The following is a 16,561-nucleotide window of genomic DNA, read 5'->3' as shown; positions in this document are numbered from 1 at the left end:
TTGCAGCTATCTTTGGCTGCTGCTTGAAGATTTGACTTAATTCACCCGGGCAGTAGTGTCTAAAAGTAATACACCAAGACAGTTAATTTTGGCACTTAGTCTCCCTTCGGAATTTTACCAACAGTCTTTGTAAAGAAGGTAAATTATCTTTTTTTCCTCTTGGTTTGTCCCCATAGCTCATCTTCATATGTGCTAATAAAAGAAACTGCCCACACCCCTCCTATTCTCACCATTATCCTCTGTCCATATCATCTTTCTTTCAGTAAAAATATTAATCAGCATTTGTAACATGGTCTTGGAGAAAAAGTGGGTTTGGGCTTTTCAGATGGCCTAGTTAGAGAGGAAAAGGAGGTTATGCTGAGTGAAATAAGATAGTGTCAGGGTCTCCTTTTCTTCCTTTCCCTTCCTTTCTCTTTCCCTTCCCTTCCCTTCCCTTCCCTTCCCTTCCCTTCCCTTCCCTTCCCTTCCCTTCCCTTCCCTTCCCTTCCTTCCTTTCCTTTCTTTCCCTTTCCTTTCCTTTCCTTTCCTTTCCTTTCTTTCCTTTCCTTTCCTTTCCTTTCCTTTCCTTTCCTTTCTTCCTTTCCTTTCCTTTCCTTTCCTTTCCTTTCCTTTCCTTTCTTTCCTTTCCTTTCCTTTCCTTTCCTTCCTTTCCTTTCCTTTCCTTTCCTTTCCTTTCCTTTCCTTTCCTTTCCTTTCCTTTCCTTTCCTTTCCTTTCCTTCCCCCCTTTCCCACCTCCCTCGTTTTTTGGAAAACACAGTAAAGTTTTGTTCAGTTCTCAAGTGTTATTAATCACTGGGGGAGGCCAAAAGCAGGGATATTTTTCTTGGCAGCACGTTTTGATAAACAATCTGTGTATGGGGTGAAGGGAGGGAGGAGCCTGTCTTGCTGGTAACTAAGCTAATGTTTGGCAGATCCTTTACTGTCACGAAAGTGCAAGTGGCTCTCAGTGGTATAGCCTTAAAAAATGTACCGATTCAGTTGATTCATTGTTGTTGATCGTTTACTACGTCCACAGGATGTAAGATGAAAACAGTCCAGGAAAAAGTAAAAATAACAACAGTGGAGGCCCCAGCTCTGCACATCCCAGCCTACAACACACTGCCCAGTCGCTAGTCCCTTGCAGAGTGAGCAGAATTAATTATAGGTGTCTTATTTTGCACTGTAAGATTTGGCAAAGGCTAATGTGTGGAAATATAGGCTCCCAGGCAATTTTTCAAACCTTAAAGACAGCTGTAGGAAAGTCGGTGTGGGGTGGGTCTCCAAGAGGGACTCCTCAGTGCTCCCTGGGGCAGAAGCGAGAGGCTGTGCCGGGGCACTTGGAGAGCTGCCGCGGCTGCACACGTGGGGCGGCGGCCCGGCTGCGCCCTCGGCTCCGCTCTCCAGCATCCGTGTGGAAATGGGACCGGGAAAAGCAGAGGAAACGAGAGGCAACGTCCCTTAAGAAATGTGTCTTAAGAAGAGTTCCTAGATGGGAACGCAATAAGCTCTGTATGTCAGCAAGGCTCGCTACCTGAAAAATGGTAGGAAAAAACCAGAATTATAATGAGATGAGAACTGAAACGATAAACAGAAACATGTAACTACTCCTATTCTTTGTAACTGAGTGTTTTGACACTTCCTGGCAGCTTCTAGTAGAAGACAATGTTGTTTAACTTTTAATTTGACAAAATTATGCAACTTCTTCCTGAAGTGTTTGTGTTTTGATTTGTTGAACACACTCTCTTTACCACCAAGTGCTCTGTTCACTGCTAATCTCTGCATTGTTTTGAAATCATTTGATTGTGACGGATTTTATTTGCTATTCTGAGGTAAATCCATGTAAATTACACTTTCTGGAGTGCGCTACCCTTCTCGTTCTTGTATTTTTTTCCGGCTGCTGTTTTGATCAGTAAAGGAAGAGCCATTTCTGTAGGTGAGTGCCTGCAGAAGAGCCAGCTGCTGTGCCGGCTGCAGTGATCAGTGCCAAAACTTTGTAAAGCAAGCAGGAAAGAGTTAAACATATTCCCAGGCTGTGAGCATTTAGAGCCAGACCAGACTGTTCATTCCCAAGCTGCTGAGATCATAGGCTCCTAATTATTATCGCTTGCAAACTTTGGGGCTGTCCTATATTCTGCATAATTAACGCTGGACTGCTGATCGATAATCCACAGTACTCCTTTCTCATCCAGATCAGCAGTAACCCCCGTGTTTTGGGAGCTCATGGCTGGGAGTGGCACGGAGTGGTGCAGCCAGACCACCTGGGTTTTGTCACTTTGTCCTTCATGGTGTGTTACACCCTCTGCTTTCCATACCTGCTGGTGGCACTAAGAAAGGTAGTGGCCAGCTCCTGCACGCCGTATTTTGTATGATCATTTTGATTCCTTAATTTAAATGAATTGATACTTCACCTACCGTTTTACTGTTACACAGACCCATATGTGGATGTGTGTACCTTCAAATAAAGATGGCAATAGGAACAAAGGGAAAGGGATTATCGGATGGCAGTATTTATCCTAGCACTGAAAGAGAGGAATTAGTAGATTTCACTTCTGATTGTAAAAATTATAGTCCTTGTCCCTTGGGACTACTGGCAGGTCATAAACTTTGGGCAATCTCTGCAGAATCCCTAACACCACATCCACAGTGTTGACTTGTGTTCCTGCACAAAAAGCAGTAGCTGGGTGGCAATTGTTCACAGCTGCAGCTCCATTCCTCCTTGCACTCCCCTTCATCTCACTAAACATTCTACTGTTTGGGGGGTACTTATGCTATTTTTTGTTTGCTCGCTTCTTTCTTTCAGTTAGCCAGATTAGACACCTGAATGGATTCATTGTTTGGGCTTCCTCTTTGCCTCCTTCAAAAGTAATATTAATCCCTGGATTATTTCAGAGATAAACACCAGACATGTTTTAGTATAAATCCATCAAGACCGACCTGGATTGCTCCTGTCCCGTCACTCACATGGCAAAGAAAAAAAGGCAGAAGGTGAGCAGGAAAGCTTGCTGCTACCCTCGCAAGGACAGCGCTGCCATAGATGTGAAGCTTGTTACATTGCCACCGTTCAATCTATTTTTCCCTACCCAGATTAGATTGATACTGACAAGTCGTTCCCTGTGAAGGTGCCACAGCGTGGCATTTATTTGCATTTACATTGCAGTTCTCTTCATCAATCAGCTTTGCAGAGATCACTGCTGCTGCTGGCCATATTGTTGCTATGCTGACACTTCATCCTTAAGTGCCGCTTGCGTAATGGTACAGTACGTGCCCATGACCAAAGTTTAAATCAAAGTTTAATCATTACGGAAAGACAAACATATTTCCGCAACTGTGTATGCTGCAAGTAAGAGTAAAGGCAGTTTGGTCGGGTCACAGATGCTAATCTCTCTCTTTTTCTATTCACAAACTATAAAGGGAGTTGACAGCACCTGTAAATGGTTTTCTGAGGCTAGATTATATCTAAGGTTATTATTATTTACACCCACTATAAAGACTGTTTTTGTGAGCTAAGAAGTCTGTTCCTGTGAGGTGAGTTTACCAAAAAAGGGCTTTCTTGCAGGAGGATTCAGTGGAGCAAGGATCCAGGGTGAGGGGTAGTTCAAGCACACGGAGTGCCTTGTCATGTGTTGGATTTGTGTAACCCGGGGACTGAAATGCAGTCAGGATATGCTGCAGTTCTGCATTCCCAGACATGCGGGATGAAGGCAAAGCTTCAGCTCTCTCAACCCGAGTTTTTTAAGCAGAGGCTGACCTTTTACCACAGCCCAGTTCAGCTCCTCATATGAAGATCAACGTGGGGCAGTAAAAGGATAGGAAAGGAGATGACATTCCAGTATGAATCAGAGGGAACACATGCTTGTTTAGTCAAGTAAAGACATATTGATGTAGAAATCCTGCAGCCATCACTAAATCACTGTGGCTGGAAGTAAAGACTTTTACTTTGACCAGCTTTCATCTGCCATGCTTCTGTGAAGCTTCTGTAATGTCCACAGTTTAGGTGTGAAATTTCTAAGTGTGAAATCCACTCCTCTTTAGCGCATCTTCTTCAGCCAATTTGCATACAGGAGACTCACATAATTCGAAGACTTTTCTATCTCTGCTTACTGCTTCTACACTAAGTAGAAGCAGTAAGTAGTCTTTTTTCCCCTGAAAAAAAAGTCACTTTGTCACAATTGATTTTCTAACTGTATTTTATCTGGTCCTACCATTTCTGTAACTTCAACGTATGCATTTCATTAAGCCTTCCCTATAAAATAATTCCACATATATATAATCAAACTCATTTGCCAGCTTTCTAGATTAGAACCAGACACGTATAAAACGCTTTAGACGACTAAAAATGGAAATGACACGTATTGGTGATATGAAATGAAATACTGAAAGGAAGGTATTTTGTCGTGTGTGTTCCAAAACGTTATTAATCGAAAAGAAGGTATTTTTCCGCGTCGGTGCTCCATAGCTGCCGGTATAAGGGAGCCGGGCACCTCGCCATAGAAATACTAAGTCATTTTAAAGCGCAGAGGGAAACCTGCAGTGGACGGGGGTTTCGGCGTTTCTGGCAACAAAGGAATCAGGAAGAGGTACTGAAAGAAAGAAATCCATCCAACACAGCCCAGCTGGGAGAGGTTCCGCGTTCGCCGAGCGTGCGAGCGCTTCCCCCCCACCCCCCTGTACCCCCTCCCCCGCTGCGCGCTGTCTCCGCGGGCACCGTGCGCCCGGCTGAGCGCCAGTGACGCGCTGCCGGTGGCCGCCCGCAGCGCACCGCGCCGGGTCCCGGCCGAACCGCGGCCCCGCGGTGACAATTTATTATTCTTTGGACGCAGGCAGCGATGTCGATGTTTGCAAAAACAGCCGCCGACTGCAACGAGAGCAAAAGCGGGTTCTGCAGAGCCCCTCCTGGCCAACACGGGCACCGGCGTGGCCGCGGGGCCGGGCGGGGAGCGGGCAACTTCGGGGATCGCGGGCGGGAGAAGGCAAGCTTCGGGGGTTTTATTTTGTTTTCCTGCCAGTGAAATGAATTCTCGGCTTATTTGCATGAACCGAGGCTGTTTTGAGTAATTTGCCTGTTAACAGTGTTATGCAAATGTTAGCTAGCTATTTAAAGGGGGAATTAGAAAAAAACCAAAAAAACAAAAAAACAACAACAAAAAAAAAACCCAAACAAACAAAAAAAAAACCCCACAGTGTGTTCTCACAACGCCGGGGAAATCCTATGTCCCTTTGCATTAGCGAGATGAGATCACAGCGATTACTCACCTGCCTGGCCTCTCCTACACCCTTGAGCAATTCACAGCACTATCTTTCCCAGCCCAACCTTAAACACTTGGCAAACATGGCTGGTTTAAACAAATCAAAAGTGGAAGAGCTTCTGATGCAGTCACAGGCTTACAAAAACTGTGTCATTCTGTCACTGGGATCACTGAAAGAGAAACACGAAATCGGATATTAAGGCGGGATCCCCCATTTGCCTCAGCAGCCGGATCGCACGGGAATCCCACCGACAGTCGCGGTGGCAGAAAGCCGCGCAGCCGTCACGGAAGCAAAGCGGGGCGAACCGCGGGTTTACAAAATCCCGAAAGCGAGGCATCTGAACTTAGAAAGCGCAGTCAGGGAAAAAAAAAACCAACCAACCAAACAAAAAAAAACCCCCACCACCCACCACCGCCACCACGACGGCAACTGTGCATGCGCGCCCTGGCCGCGGTGCCGCGGCGGGGGGCCGGCAGCACGGCCGGGGAGGAGGGTGAGGGCGCGATCTGGCGTTCAAGTTTCCAAACATAGCCGGCAGCGCAGGCTGCCCGCGCCCCGCCGCGCTCCAGCTGCGGCCGCGCCGGGGAGGGCGCGGGCAGCGCGCCGGGCATGCGCACCCCGCGCAACAAGTGGGCTCCGCGCCGGCGGCCGGGGGGAGGGGAGTGGGGCGCGGGCGCTCGGCGGTGACGCGGGGCCCCGCCCGGGTGCAGCCGAGCCGGGAGCACGGCGCGGAGAAGGGGAGGGGCGTCGCGGCGCGGGGGGAGCGCGGCGCGGCGGAGGGGGCGCGCAGCCACACGCGGCGGCGCGCAGCACCCCGCGCTCGGACTGCGAGCAGCGGCGAGGATGTGAGTGAGGAGCAGGCGGCGCCGCTCGCCACGCTGCTGCCGCCGCCGCTGCTGCTGCTGCTCTCGGACTGCCACAGTTCCGCCGGCGCTCAGGGAAGCCGCCGCCTCCGGGACCTGAACGGCTCCGTGCGGGGTCCCCCTGTCTTGCTCACGGCGGTGGTTCAGCACGTACTGAACTGCAAGCTCACGAGGCAGCCGTGGCGGGTGGAAGGTGACCCCCCCATCTTCCTCCGTGCACCTCCGCCTCCTCCCGGAGGAGGAGCAGCAGCAAGCGGAGAGCTAGAGAGCGCAGGGAAACAGAAGCGGCTAGAAGGCGACCCCCACCCAGCCAGCCCCCCGGAGGAGCAGTGGAAGCGTTTCCCACCCCACCGGGGCAGCAGCGGCAGGATCAGGTAGAAGAAGCCATCTCCGGCAGCAGGAGCGAACTGAAAGCAGACGATCCCCCTTGCTGAAACGGGCAACAGGATCAGGTACGGAGAGCCACCCCCCCCCTGCAGCCCGGGGGGGAAGACTGAGCCAGCCCCTACCCCGGCGGCAGCAGCTCCCCAGCCAGCAGCACCATGTCCGCCGCTCAGGTGTCCTCGTCGCGGAGGCAGTCATGCTACCTATGCGATCTGCCCCGCATGCCCTGGGCCATGATCTGGGACTTCACGGAGCCCGTCTGCCGGGGCTGCGTTAATTACGAGGGCGCCGACCGCATCGAGTTTGTGATCGAGACGGCCCGGCAGCTGAAGCGGGCGCACGGCTGCTTCCAGGACGGTCGCTCCCCGGGCCCCCCGCCGCCGGTCGGCGTGAAGGCAGTGACGCTCTCCGCCAAAGAAGCGGCGGCGGCGGCGGCCCAGCAGCAGCTCAACCATGTGGATGCCACCTCCAAGGCGGCCTCGGCGGGGCTGACCCAGTCCAGCCTGGACCGCTACGGGCTCAGCGCCGCCGCGGCGGAGCAGCGCAGCCGTTTCGAGTACCCGCCGCCGCCGGGCAGCCTGGGCAGCAGCCATGGCGCCCGCCTGCCCAACGGGCTGGGGGGGCCCAATGGCTTCCCCAAGCCGCCTGAGGACGGGCCGCCGGAGCTGAACCGGCAGAGCCCCAACTCCTCCTCCTCCTCTTCCTCCTCCCGTCGCGGGGCGCACGGGGGGCTCGTGTCTGGCCTTCCCCCGGGGGCCGCCGGCGCTCAGATGAACGTGCCCCCCAACCTGCTGCCGCAGACGCTGTTGAACGGCCCCGCCGCCTCCGGCGTGGCGCTGCCTCCGCCGCACGGGGGCCTGAGCGGCCGCGGCGGCGGGGGTCCCCCCGCTCCCTCCGCCTCTTCCCAAGGGGGTACCTGCGGCGGCGGTGCCGGGGGAGGCGGCGGCTCGTCCTCCGAGGCCTGCGGCAAGCGGCCGGGCTCGGTATCCAGCAGTGACCAAGAGCGGGAGCTGAAGGAGAAGCAGCGCAACGCGGAGGCGCTGGCCGAACTCAGCGAGAGTTTGCGGAATCGGGCCGAGGAGTGGGCCAGCAAGCCCAAGATCGTACGGGACACGCTGCTCACTCTGGCCGGCTGCACCCCCTACGAGGTGCGCTTCAAGAAGGATCACGCCTTGCTGGGCCGCGTCTTTGCCTTCGACGCCGTCTCCAAGCCGGGCATGGACTATGAGCTGAAGCTCTTCATCGAGTACCCCAGCGGCTCCGGCACCGTCTTCTCCAGCGCCTCCGGCGTGGCCAAGCAGATGTACCAGGACTGTATGAAGGACTTCGGCCGCGGCCTCTCCTCGGGCTTCAAGTACCTGGAGTACGAGAAGAAGCACGGCTCTGGCGACTGGCGGCTCTTGGGGGACCTGCTGCCCGAGTCTGTGCGCTTCTTCAAGGAGCTGGTGGGTGCCGACATGCTGCCGCAGCCCTACCTGGACGCCAGCTGCCCCATGCTGCCCACGGCGCTGGTGAGTCTCCCGCGGCCGGGGGCCGGGGCCGGCGGGGCGCAGGGCACGGCCGCCGCCTCTAGGGGACCTGGCGGTGGCGGTGGCGGCGGCGGCGGCGGGGCGATGCGCAAGAGGAAAGCCTCTCCTGAGCCCTCGGACTCGGCCGAGGGAGCTCTGAAGCTCAGCGACGAGCAGCAGCGGCAGCAGTGGATGGCCAGCCAGAGCGAAGCGCTCAAGCTCACCATGTCGGCCGGGGGCTTCGGGGCGGTGCACGGCGGGGGTCCGCCGCCGCCGCCACCCCTCGGGCCTCACTCCAACCGGACCACGCCACCCGAGTCCGCCCCCCAGAACGGACAGTCCCCCATGGCCGCGCTCATGTCGGTGGCCGACACGCTGGGCAATGCCCACTCGCCCAAGGACGGCAGCTCGGTGCACTCCACCACGTCCACCCGCAGGAACAGCAGCAGCCCCGTGTCGCCGGCCTCGGTGCCGGGCCAGCGCCGTCTGGCCTCCCGCAACGGGGACATGAATCTGCAAGTGGCCCCTCCTCCCCCCAGCACCCACCCCGCCATGGACCAAGTGCACCCCCAAAACATTCCGGACTCCCCCATGGCCAACAGTGGGCCCCTGTGCTGCACCATTTGCCACGAACGCTTGGAGGACACCCACTTTGTTCAGTGCCCCTCTGTGCCCAGCCACAAGTTCTGCTTCCCTTGTTCCAGAGAGAGCATCAAGGCCCAGGGGGCAACTGGTGAAGTCTACTGCCCCAGTGGAGAGAAATGCCCCCTAGTCGGTTCCAATGTGCCTTGGGCATTTATGCAGGGCGAGATCGCGACCATTTTAGCTGGGGACGTTAAAGTGAAAAAGGAGAGAGACCCTTGAGTAAGAAATCCAATCCCTTCAGACTCCTGAAGATGTAGAATTGTGAATATAACAAACTGCAAAAGTTAGTCTTATGTATAGACATTATTTTCGTCGTATGTTTCTATATTTTGAAACAAAGGTATGTACTCTTCTTCATTTGAAGGATAGAGCTGGTTTTTGTTAAACAGAATATAATATTGTTTGGTTACTACATAATACCTGTTCTCATTTCTTTGGCAGTGTGTTGGCTAGGTACAAAGTTAATAGCCCTTAGCGATTACCTGCTGCTGGTGTGTATTTTTGTAAATGTATGCACTTCTCTGAAAGAAGAAGAAAAACACAAAAGACAAAAAAAATTTTTTTTTTGCCAAGGCCAGTGTTGATGCCTAAAAAAATTGCTACAAAAATGGTGACAGCTTACGTTTTACAAGCCCTGAGTGTTAGTCTTTCACTTTATTTTTTTTTTGTTTTGTTTTGTTTTTGTTTTTTTGTTGCAAGACGGTGGGGTGGCTGTGGGGGGAGGGTGTTTTTTTGTTGCAAGTTTGTAAGGAAAATGTTTCAGTTTGTTTCTATTGATCCGAACGTTTTTAATCTTCATGTGTTTTTTGTTTTTGCTTTTATTGATGCACGGATGCTTTTGAACAGTAGAGCAAAATGCTGTACATGAGAAACATGCTCTGTTTGTCCTTTATACATTTCTGTAGTTAACAGAACACTGTAATGTGCCTTGGAGCTTAGTAAATTGTAATAAATTCAATTGATATTAATACTTCCTGAGTAGCAAGTTTTTTTTTTCTCTAAGCAGGCAGTATGCTCAAGCCATGTTGTCTTTTTAAAGGTCTCCATTACACCAACAGTCTGCAGTTCGTTGTGATAATTATGGCACTTGTATGCACATTTTCACTTATATGTGGTAAGATGATGATGTTGATGGTGTTATCAAACTTACTTAAATCTTGGCACTGTGCCTATTTACATTTCACCTTTAATGTTGCAGTAACGGTTGCTGACTAAGCATTTTCTATTTACTGTTCCTGCATCTCATTTCCTCCTCCCTTCTCCTCCCCCCCATCAGCTCTCCAGCTGCAAGCTGTTTGCAATACAGGATGCATACATTGCCTGCGCAATTTAATAAGGCTTGAGATTCAAAATGAAGCCCTCTTTTCACAAAAAAAAACCCCAAAACCAAAAACCAAAAAAAAAAACCAACGAAAAAACAAACAGCATCACATGGTTAATAATTTTTAGTTGATTTTAAGAGTGGTTGTCAAGGTTTGACATTAGCCACAAACTCATGGTAAGGCAGGACTTTAGCTGAACAGAGCACAAAATAGGGTAGTGTGAAATAACAGCTTCTACAGTTGGTGTTGCAGCTGGTGGGTTGCTACCCCATATAGGCACTGGCTTTTCATAACTTGAATTGATCAACAGTTCAGGGGCTTTATTGTGTTTTCAGGCAAGCAAGCTTCCTTCCTTCACTGAAGTGAATTCTTTCTTTTTGACAATGATTATACGTGATTCTTTGTATAATTAACTATTCTGTGTGACATTGGCATTTTCTGGAGATAGGGGAGCAGTGTAATACCTGTTAAGTGATCAACAGGCAAAGTAAATACACAGGCCTCATACTAGCTAGAAAATGCAAACAAACCTAATGTGAACTTTGTCCTTTCCAGTGAGGCAAATGGAGGAAAGAATGGGAAACCTGAAACAAAACCAGCAGCACTGCAGAAATCCTTTGCAGTTTGACAAGCAGAATGTAGAGCTGTTCCAAATGCAATAGTTTTATTAAATAGTAAGGATCCCCACCCGCCAAAGCCCTGTAGTTATATAAAGGGAAATCTGGATAGCGTTTGATATCTGCTGTGTCTTAATACATTCTTGACTTGTATTCCTGGGGGGAAGAATGGAAGAAGCCTTGAGACTATATGCTTAGTGTGCCTACAGATCTTTGCTGTCTTGTATAGATACACACTCTGGCTGTTTCATCTGTGTGGGGAAGGGGTGAGGTTTGTTAGGTTTTGAGATTTAGCATTTGGCATCACTATATCTGTGATTTCAGACAATGACTTTGTGTGTGTATGTATTTTTTTTTTCTGCCAAGTGATATATCAGTGCTTAAAAATCTCCAAACATATTGTTCTTATGTAATGGATCAAAGAAGTAATGCAGGAAAAGAATGTTTTGAGTTGTTAGAGACAACCTTTATGATTTAATTGTTGGATACAACTTCCATGTTTTTTAGAGTATAGATTTGTACTGATCCTATTTTCAGTTATTTCGAAGCATGTAATTCTCACACAGCAGTTTATTTTCAAATTGTGAGATAGGGAGGCTAACATTGTAAGTTCATGACTGGCAGAGAAAAAAAAATGTACACATGGTTGAAATTCAAGTTTAAACTTAAGGAGAAGTAATATTCATGTGTGAATTGCAGCTGCCATTAAAAGAGAAGAACTACTGGCTATTCAACATTTAATTATGTCACAGAAATGTGAATACCCTGATTTATATAAACAGAACCACTCAGAACAGAATCTTGAAATCATTCATCATTAGTTATGGCTAGAAAGAGACCCATTTGGTGGATTTTTCTGATTTCAGATAATTTTTGAAAAGCTCTTATTTTTTAAAACATAAGCCCACTTATGAGACTAAACAGTTTGATTTTTAGCAGGCAAAGGAAAGGTAAGGTGCAGTAGACATAGGTGGAAAATAAGCTTGAAGTGAATTGTAATACTGCAGTTAATTAAAGTTAACCATAGCCACGGGGCGTTTGTTGTATGGAGGTTTTTTGTAACCATGTGACCTTTTCTTTTACTCTGGCTCATTAAGCAGCCAGTCTGGGCATATTAGCCAGCATTTCTTTGAACCCACTCCATAGGTTTTTATCTTTCTGAAGACGTCCACAGCTGACAAACAAGTTGTAACCTTTTTTTTGAGGCGGAAAAGGGAGCTGCTGAGTGAGACTCATGTACAGAGATTCAGCTGATTTCTGTATTTTACAGTAATGCTCCCATCCCCCACACTTGTCAGTTATTTAAGGTACAGCCCAATGTTTGCTTGAATAAATGGTGTAAGTTAATTTATTTGTGCAGGTGGTCATTTATTGTGCTTTCATTTCTTCTTGTAATGGGGAAATATTTAAATGGTTTATTTTCCCAGGGAGGGTTGTTGTGTTTTGCTTTTTGGATTTTTTTTCCAGTTAGATTATTCTTGACATTTCTTTTAATAGCCTTGTAGCCTATTTTCTTAGAAATGGGTTAGAACATGTGTGTCACTGGATGTTTATTTTTTAAGCACTGGCAGCTGTGTGTGAGTTGGAGATAGATGTGTTTGTGCAATGAAGAGCCGCTATGTCCATTTGGGGGAAATACTACACAGTTCCAACAGGAGCTTGAGTTTACCAATGGTAACTGGTGTAATTTAATACAAACCTTGTTATCTTTTTTATTTGCTTAGCAATGTTGTGCATATGAGCATGCTCTCCTCCCCGAACTAGTCAGGACTAACATTGTTTTGAAACTGCAATCTCTTCAAATAGGCTGTCTGCCAGCACAGCTTTGCAGGGCTGCAGCAGTCACTGGAAAAAGGGTTGTCTACTTCTTTATGTGTCTTGTGAGCTGAGATTTTCTTCCCCTCAAGGGAAAGGGCTTTGTCTTCAGAGCTCTCAGGTTCCCAGCTTACTATGCAGTAGTTGCCTTGCAGCTTCCCTTTTTCCTAGGTCTTGCCATTTTCCTTTTTTCTTTTTTTTTTTTCTTTTCAGTATGCAGTCATTCTCCATTCATTGTAGGATGCATTGTGTTGTGCATTAGCAGGCTCTTTCTCTGCCAAAGTGACACATCCTGTAGATCTGCAGCAGAGTACTGAACTGTCACTGTAGTGCTGACTCTTGTAAGGCTATTCTTGAAGCAGAACAGCTTCCCCCTTGGCGTTCAGCCATCAGAATCCATTATAACACGCATTTTCTAACCAAAACATAGCTCTGTACCTACAGAGTTGTCCTTACAACCTTCCCCCAGAAGACACAGAGGGCATGGTTATACCTTGCTGTGTAGAAATAAGCACTGCTGGGTTTATCTTCAAAGTGTCTGAAAACCATGTAACCAAGCTTTTGTTGTTCCAGCCCCTGCCTTAAAACCTGTAATGTTGTTTGGAAAGGGGAGTGCCTCTGCTGATTGGTGGTCACACATCTGGGTGATGTGAAAAGAATGGCATACAAGATCTTTTCCCAGATGTATGTCTTAAAAGAAGAATTAGGCATGTGTGCACTGACTGAGGCTACCACAGGACTCCTCTGATGAGCCAGACAAACATTTCTGTCTCCACGTGTTTGCCGCAGGGCAGCCCAGCCCCATGCTGCCACCCCTGACTGGGAGGCCCTGCAGGAATCCAGTTGTTCTCTCTGGGAATGGACTTGCCTAAGAAACATGGGAGATTACATGTCATTTAAAGTTTCTGACAGCAAACCCACTCTTTTTCAGCCATTCAGGGAACTGTAGAGTGAACAGCAGAAGGGAGCAGTAAGACGTGAATGGGAGGGTGAGAGGATGCTTACTAAAAGTCAGTCTGACCAGTACAGTCTGTGACTGGTTGGACTGGCTGAGCTACTCGGGGCTGGTAGGTTCAAGATTCTAAGGTCTGTCTGCTTGGCTGGATGCAATGAACCATGCTGGTATAAATCTGCGTTGCTGAGAGTAGACGCAGCTACACTGAAGTATCCTCTCTCCCCCTTCACTGACACAGCCACACAACCCTGCCTATTGCTGGCTTGAGACTGCATTCTCCTCGCTGCTGTGTGCCTTCCCTTCCCGAAGCGCCCTTGTAAGGTTTTTTGGAGGCGGTGGGAGCAGGGGTGGAGGTGAGGAAGGTCAAGCTTCTTAGGTTTCAGCTGATTTGGCGTCCGCTCACAGCCCTCCCCACCTTCCCCCAGCCCTGCCTGGCCATATGTACTCGCTGCTGCTTTTATGACCGTTTGCAAAGAAACCTTTAAGATGTGAACTGCTGCAAATAGCAATTTATTTTCAGGAAAACGCCCCCTTCCTACACGATCGTCTTTAACAGGGAGAAGACTCTGGTTTTCTGTTGTCCCCAAAGACCCTATAATGGAGAGCTGCGCCTTTCTTTCTGGCTGGCACTGCTCTCCCGGCAGTACTGGGTGTGCCAGGCCACCCGCTCGCTCAAGTCTGCTTCACTGGGGTATCTTTCTCTCTTTTTTTGGCCAGCGCAAAGGCCATTTACTTTGTTTAGGGAGTGGAGGCTGAGCCTGGCAACTCCACCGCAGCGCGGAGCGGCTTGACACTGCTGCGGCATGGCTGCTTAAGCAGGGACTAAACCGAACTGAACCAAACCGGGCTGGGCTGGGCTGGGGAGGGTCGCCAGGGCACGCAGTTGCCGCTGGCTTGGGCTGACCTAGACAGCCGTGTGATTCCCTGCCTGCCCGCCTCTGCGCAGGGGATGGGAATGGGGACATGAAACATGTCTGTGCAGCTTCAAGGAGCCGAGCAGAATTCCCCACTGTCATCATCCTCTTCCCCTCCCTCCCTGCAGGCTGCCAGAGGGGAGGGCTGATTACAGCTCCGCTATTGTTCAAGTAACCTACAAATGGATTTGCATGGAGGCAGGTTGGGAGGGGCAGAGGGTGGGATTTATTAGCAGCAGCTAAATTCGTCGGGATTACTGTTAGACTGAGATCTTCTCAATGGGAATGATCCCTGGGTGAGCGATGGGGTGGAGGGGAGGGACTGGAAAGCTCCTTTTCTGCAAATAGGTGAAGGGGTGGCTGGCTCCAGCCGAGTAGGAGAGGCAGGCAGGGTGCAGCTGGCTGGGGACGGCGCTTCACCTCGGTTTAAACTGTAACCCTCTATTCCAAGCACGCAGCTCCTGGCAGCGCCGCTCATACCAAAGCCTTGACTCAGGGTTATCTGCATGCTGGGTAATAAGCAGCGTCACCAGAGGAATGTGCAGAGAAAGCAGCCATGCTGCTGCAAGCCTCCGCTCGTTCCTCAGGCAAACCACTGATTTCGCAGCCTGCTTCTGCTTCTGGGCTGCCAAACTGGCGAGGCGTAGGGGGCTTCTGCGGGGCGACAGGCTCGAGTCGGTTTGAAGCCAAAACAGCGTTTTGCCCTTCCTTAAGCAAGTGCTTTTTATGCAAGCTGCCTGAGACTTTGCTAACCATATTTGAGAACTGTGCCTAGGAAAGGGTGAAGCTACTCCTCAAGTTACCACATTAGTTTATCCATTTTCCAGATGGGTGATCGCAAGTGTTTGAGCCAGGGTCACACAGCAAACGCCTAGCAGAACAAGGGACACCATAGCCATTGGTTATTGCCCCAAATGCTAGTCTCCTTTCCTCTGGAATAAAAGCATGTTGTTACAACAACTGTGCAGCTGAACTGAAAAGCGCTTGTGTGACACAGGTGTTTGGCAAAAACAACATTCAGTGCCAGGCCACTTGCCTGTAACACGCGTGTGTCCTTCACTCTGATAGCTCCAAGGCTGGAGGCTGTTGCTGTTCTTGCTGATGCAACATGCAGAGGGCCGGGGTGAAGGAGAGTGCATACCTGTGTGTCAGAGGTAGGAGCTCCCCTTTGGCTATGATGGAAAGCACACCACATCCAAATCAAAGACGGGACGGGGTTGCTTTGAATTGCTGTATTCCGGATTATCTAAGGCAATCTTACTCTTCACTGCACACATCATGGCAACAAGAGACAAGATCATAGTGTAGCTCAGGTTTTCATTTGAACATGTCCAGACTGGCACACTATTGGAGTAAGGACAATACACTTTTGTAGGTTTGATGTATGTAAGAGCTAGGGGCAGAATTAGGGAGGGAGTGGGAAGCCTGAATATCTGGTCTGCTAATGGAAAATATAGGCCACTGACTTGCAGATGTTGAAAGTTTATTTGATCTAGCTTGATATGCAAGAAATTTTCTCTTAGAACTCTCTCAGTGTCTATAACTGATTTCTGTAAAATAAAAAGATAAAGTAAAAAACATCTGAGATTAAAACAACTGAAAGAGCTCTTGTCTTCCTCCAGCAGCAAATTTTGGAGTATTTTTTATTACCTGCTCAAGTATTGTTGATGTTCTTGACTCCCTGTTATATGCAGCGATAATTCCTTCCTGAAGAATTCAGACTGCATTGATAAGAAAGGACAGTTAGCACATTTATTGTATCCCATCTCCTGCAATGAAAGATTATGCTATGTATCTTATCAAAAAGATGCAGCCTTTCAAGAGCTGTACTTTGCTAACTGTATATGCTCATTTTTGGCAAACATTTGCTGTGGTTTTAAGTGGTTCTCTGACTCCAACCCCCAGCTCTTCACCCTCCCTTCCAGCAGCAAACTTTTCTGTTCATCCAACTGTACTCATTCAGCTGTGCTCACTGCACCATTTCTGCTGAAGGGGAGGCAGCAGGAGATGCAGGCATCAAGGATAGTATCAGCTGTGTAATCTGTGGATATCTAGTCGCATTGTGCTAACAAGGACCCATGGCCTAGAGATAAATTCATTAGTCAGCAGCCTTGATAGAATGTCTAGTGGCTTGTGTGACAGCTAAATACCAGGAAGCAATGCAGAAGTTCTCATGCTCTTTTGTACCTGTCCTTCCTCATGCTGTAACTGATGACAGCATTTCTTGAGAACTGCACTGCACATGCTTAATACAAAATGCAGCTCCTTTCAGGTTTTTGTGTGATTAGTTGCAGGTCTCTGCATAGATATT

The 16,561-nt window shown here is 49.2% G+C and overlaps 2 protein-coding genes across 2 annotated transcripts; one reads left to right on the top strand and one right to left on the bottom strand.

Annotated features, from left to right (window-relative positions):
* Positions 1–1,531: 1,531 nt before the first annotated feature.
* Positions 1,532–6,634, bottom strand: LOC131585430 (uncharacterized). The gene is made up of 5 exons (XM_058851654.1): positions 6,600–6,634; positions 6,442–6,520; positions 5,637–6,351; positions 5,234–5,396; positions 1,532–4,123 (listed from the first exon to the last, which is right to left on the bottom strand). Exons 1-4 carry the CDS (start codon positions 6,632–6,634, stop codon positions 5,377–5,379), a joined length of 849 nt encoding a protein of 282 aa, XP_058707637.1. The 3' UTR covers positions 1,532–4,123; positions 5,234–5,376.
* On the top strand, positions 5,985–9,595 carry IRF2BPL (interferon regulatory factor 2 binding protein like). Its single transcript, XM_058847977.1, has one exon. The coding sequence runs from the start codon at positions 6,633–6,635 to the stop codon at positions 8,844–8,846; it is 2,214 nt and encodes a 737-aa protein (XP_058703960.1). The 5' UTR covers positions 5,985–6,632; the 3' UTR covers positions 8,847–9,595.
* Positions 9,596–16,561: the final 6,966 nt, after the last annotated feature.

Source organism: Poecile atricapillus, chromosome 1 (genome assembly GCF_030490865.1).
Source record: "Poecile atricapillus isolate bPoeAtr1 chromosome 1, bPoeAtr1.hap1, whole genome shotgun sequence".
NCBI lineage: Eukaryota > Metazoa > Chordata > Aves > Passeriformes > Paridae > Poecile > Poecile atricapillus.
This window is presented reverse-complemented; position numbering and strand designations above follow the sequence as displayed.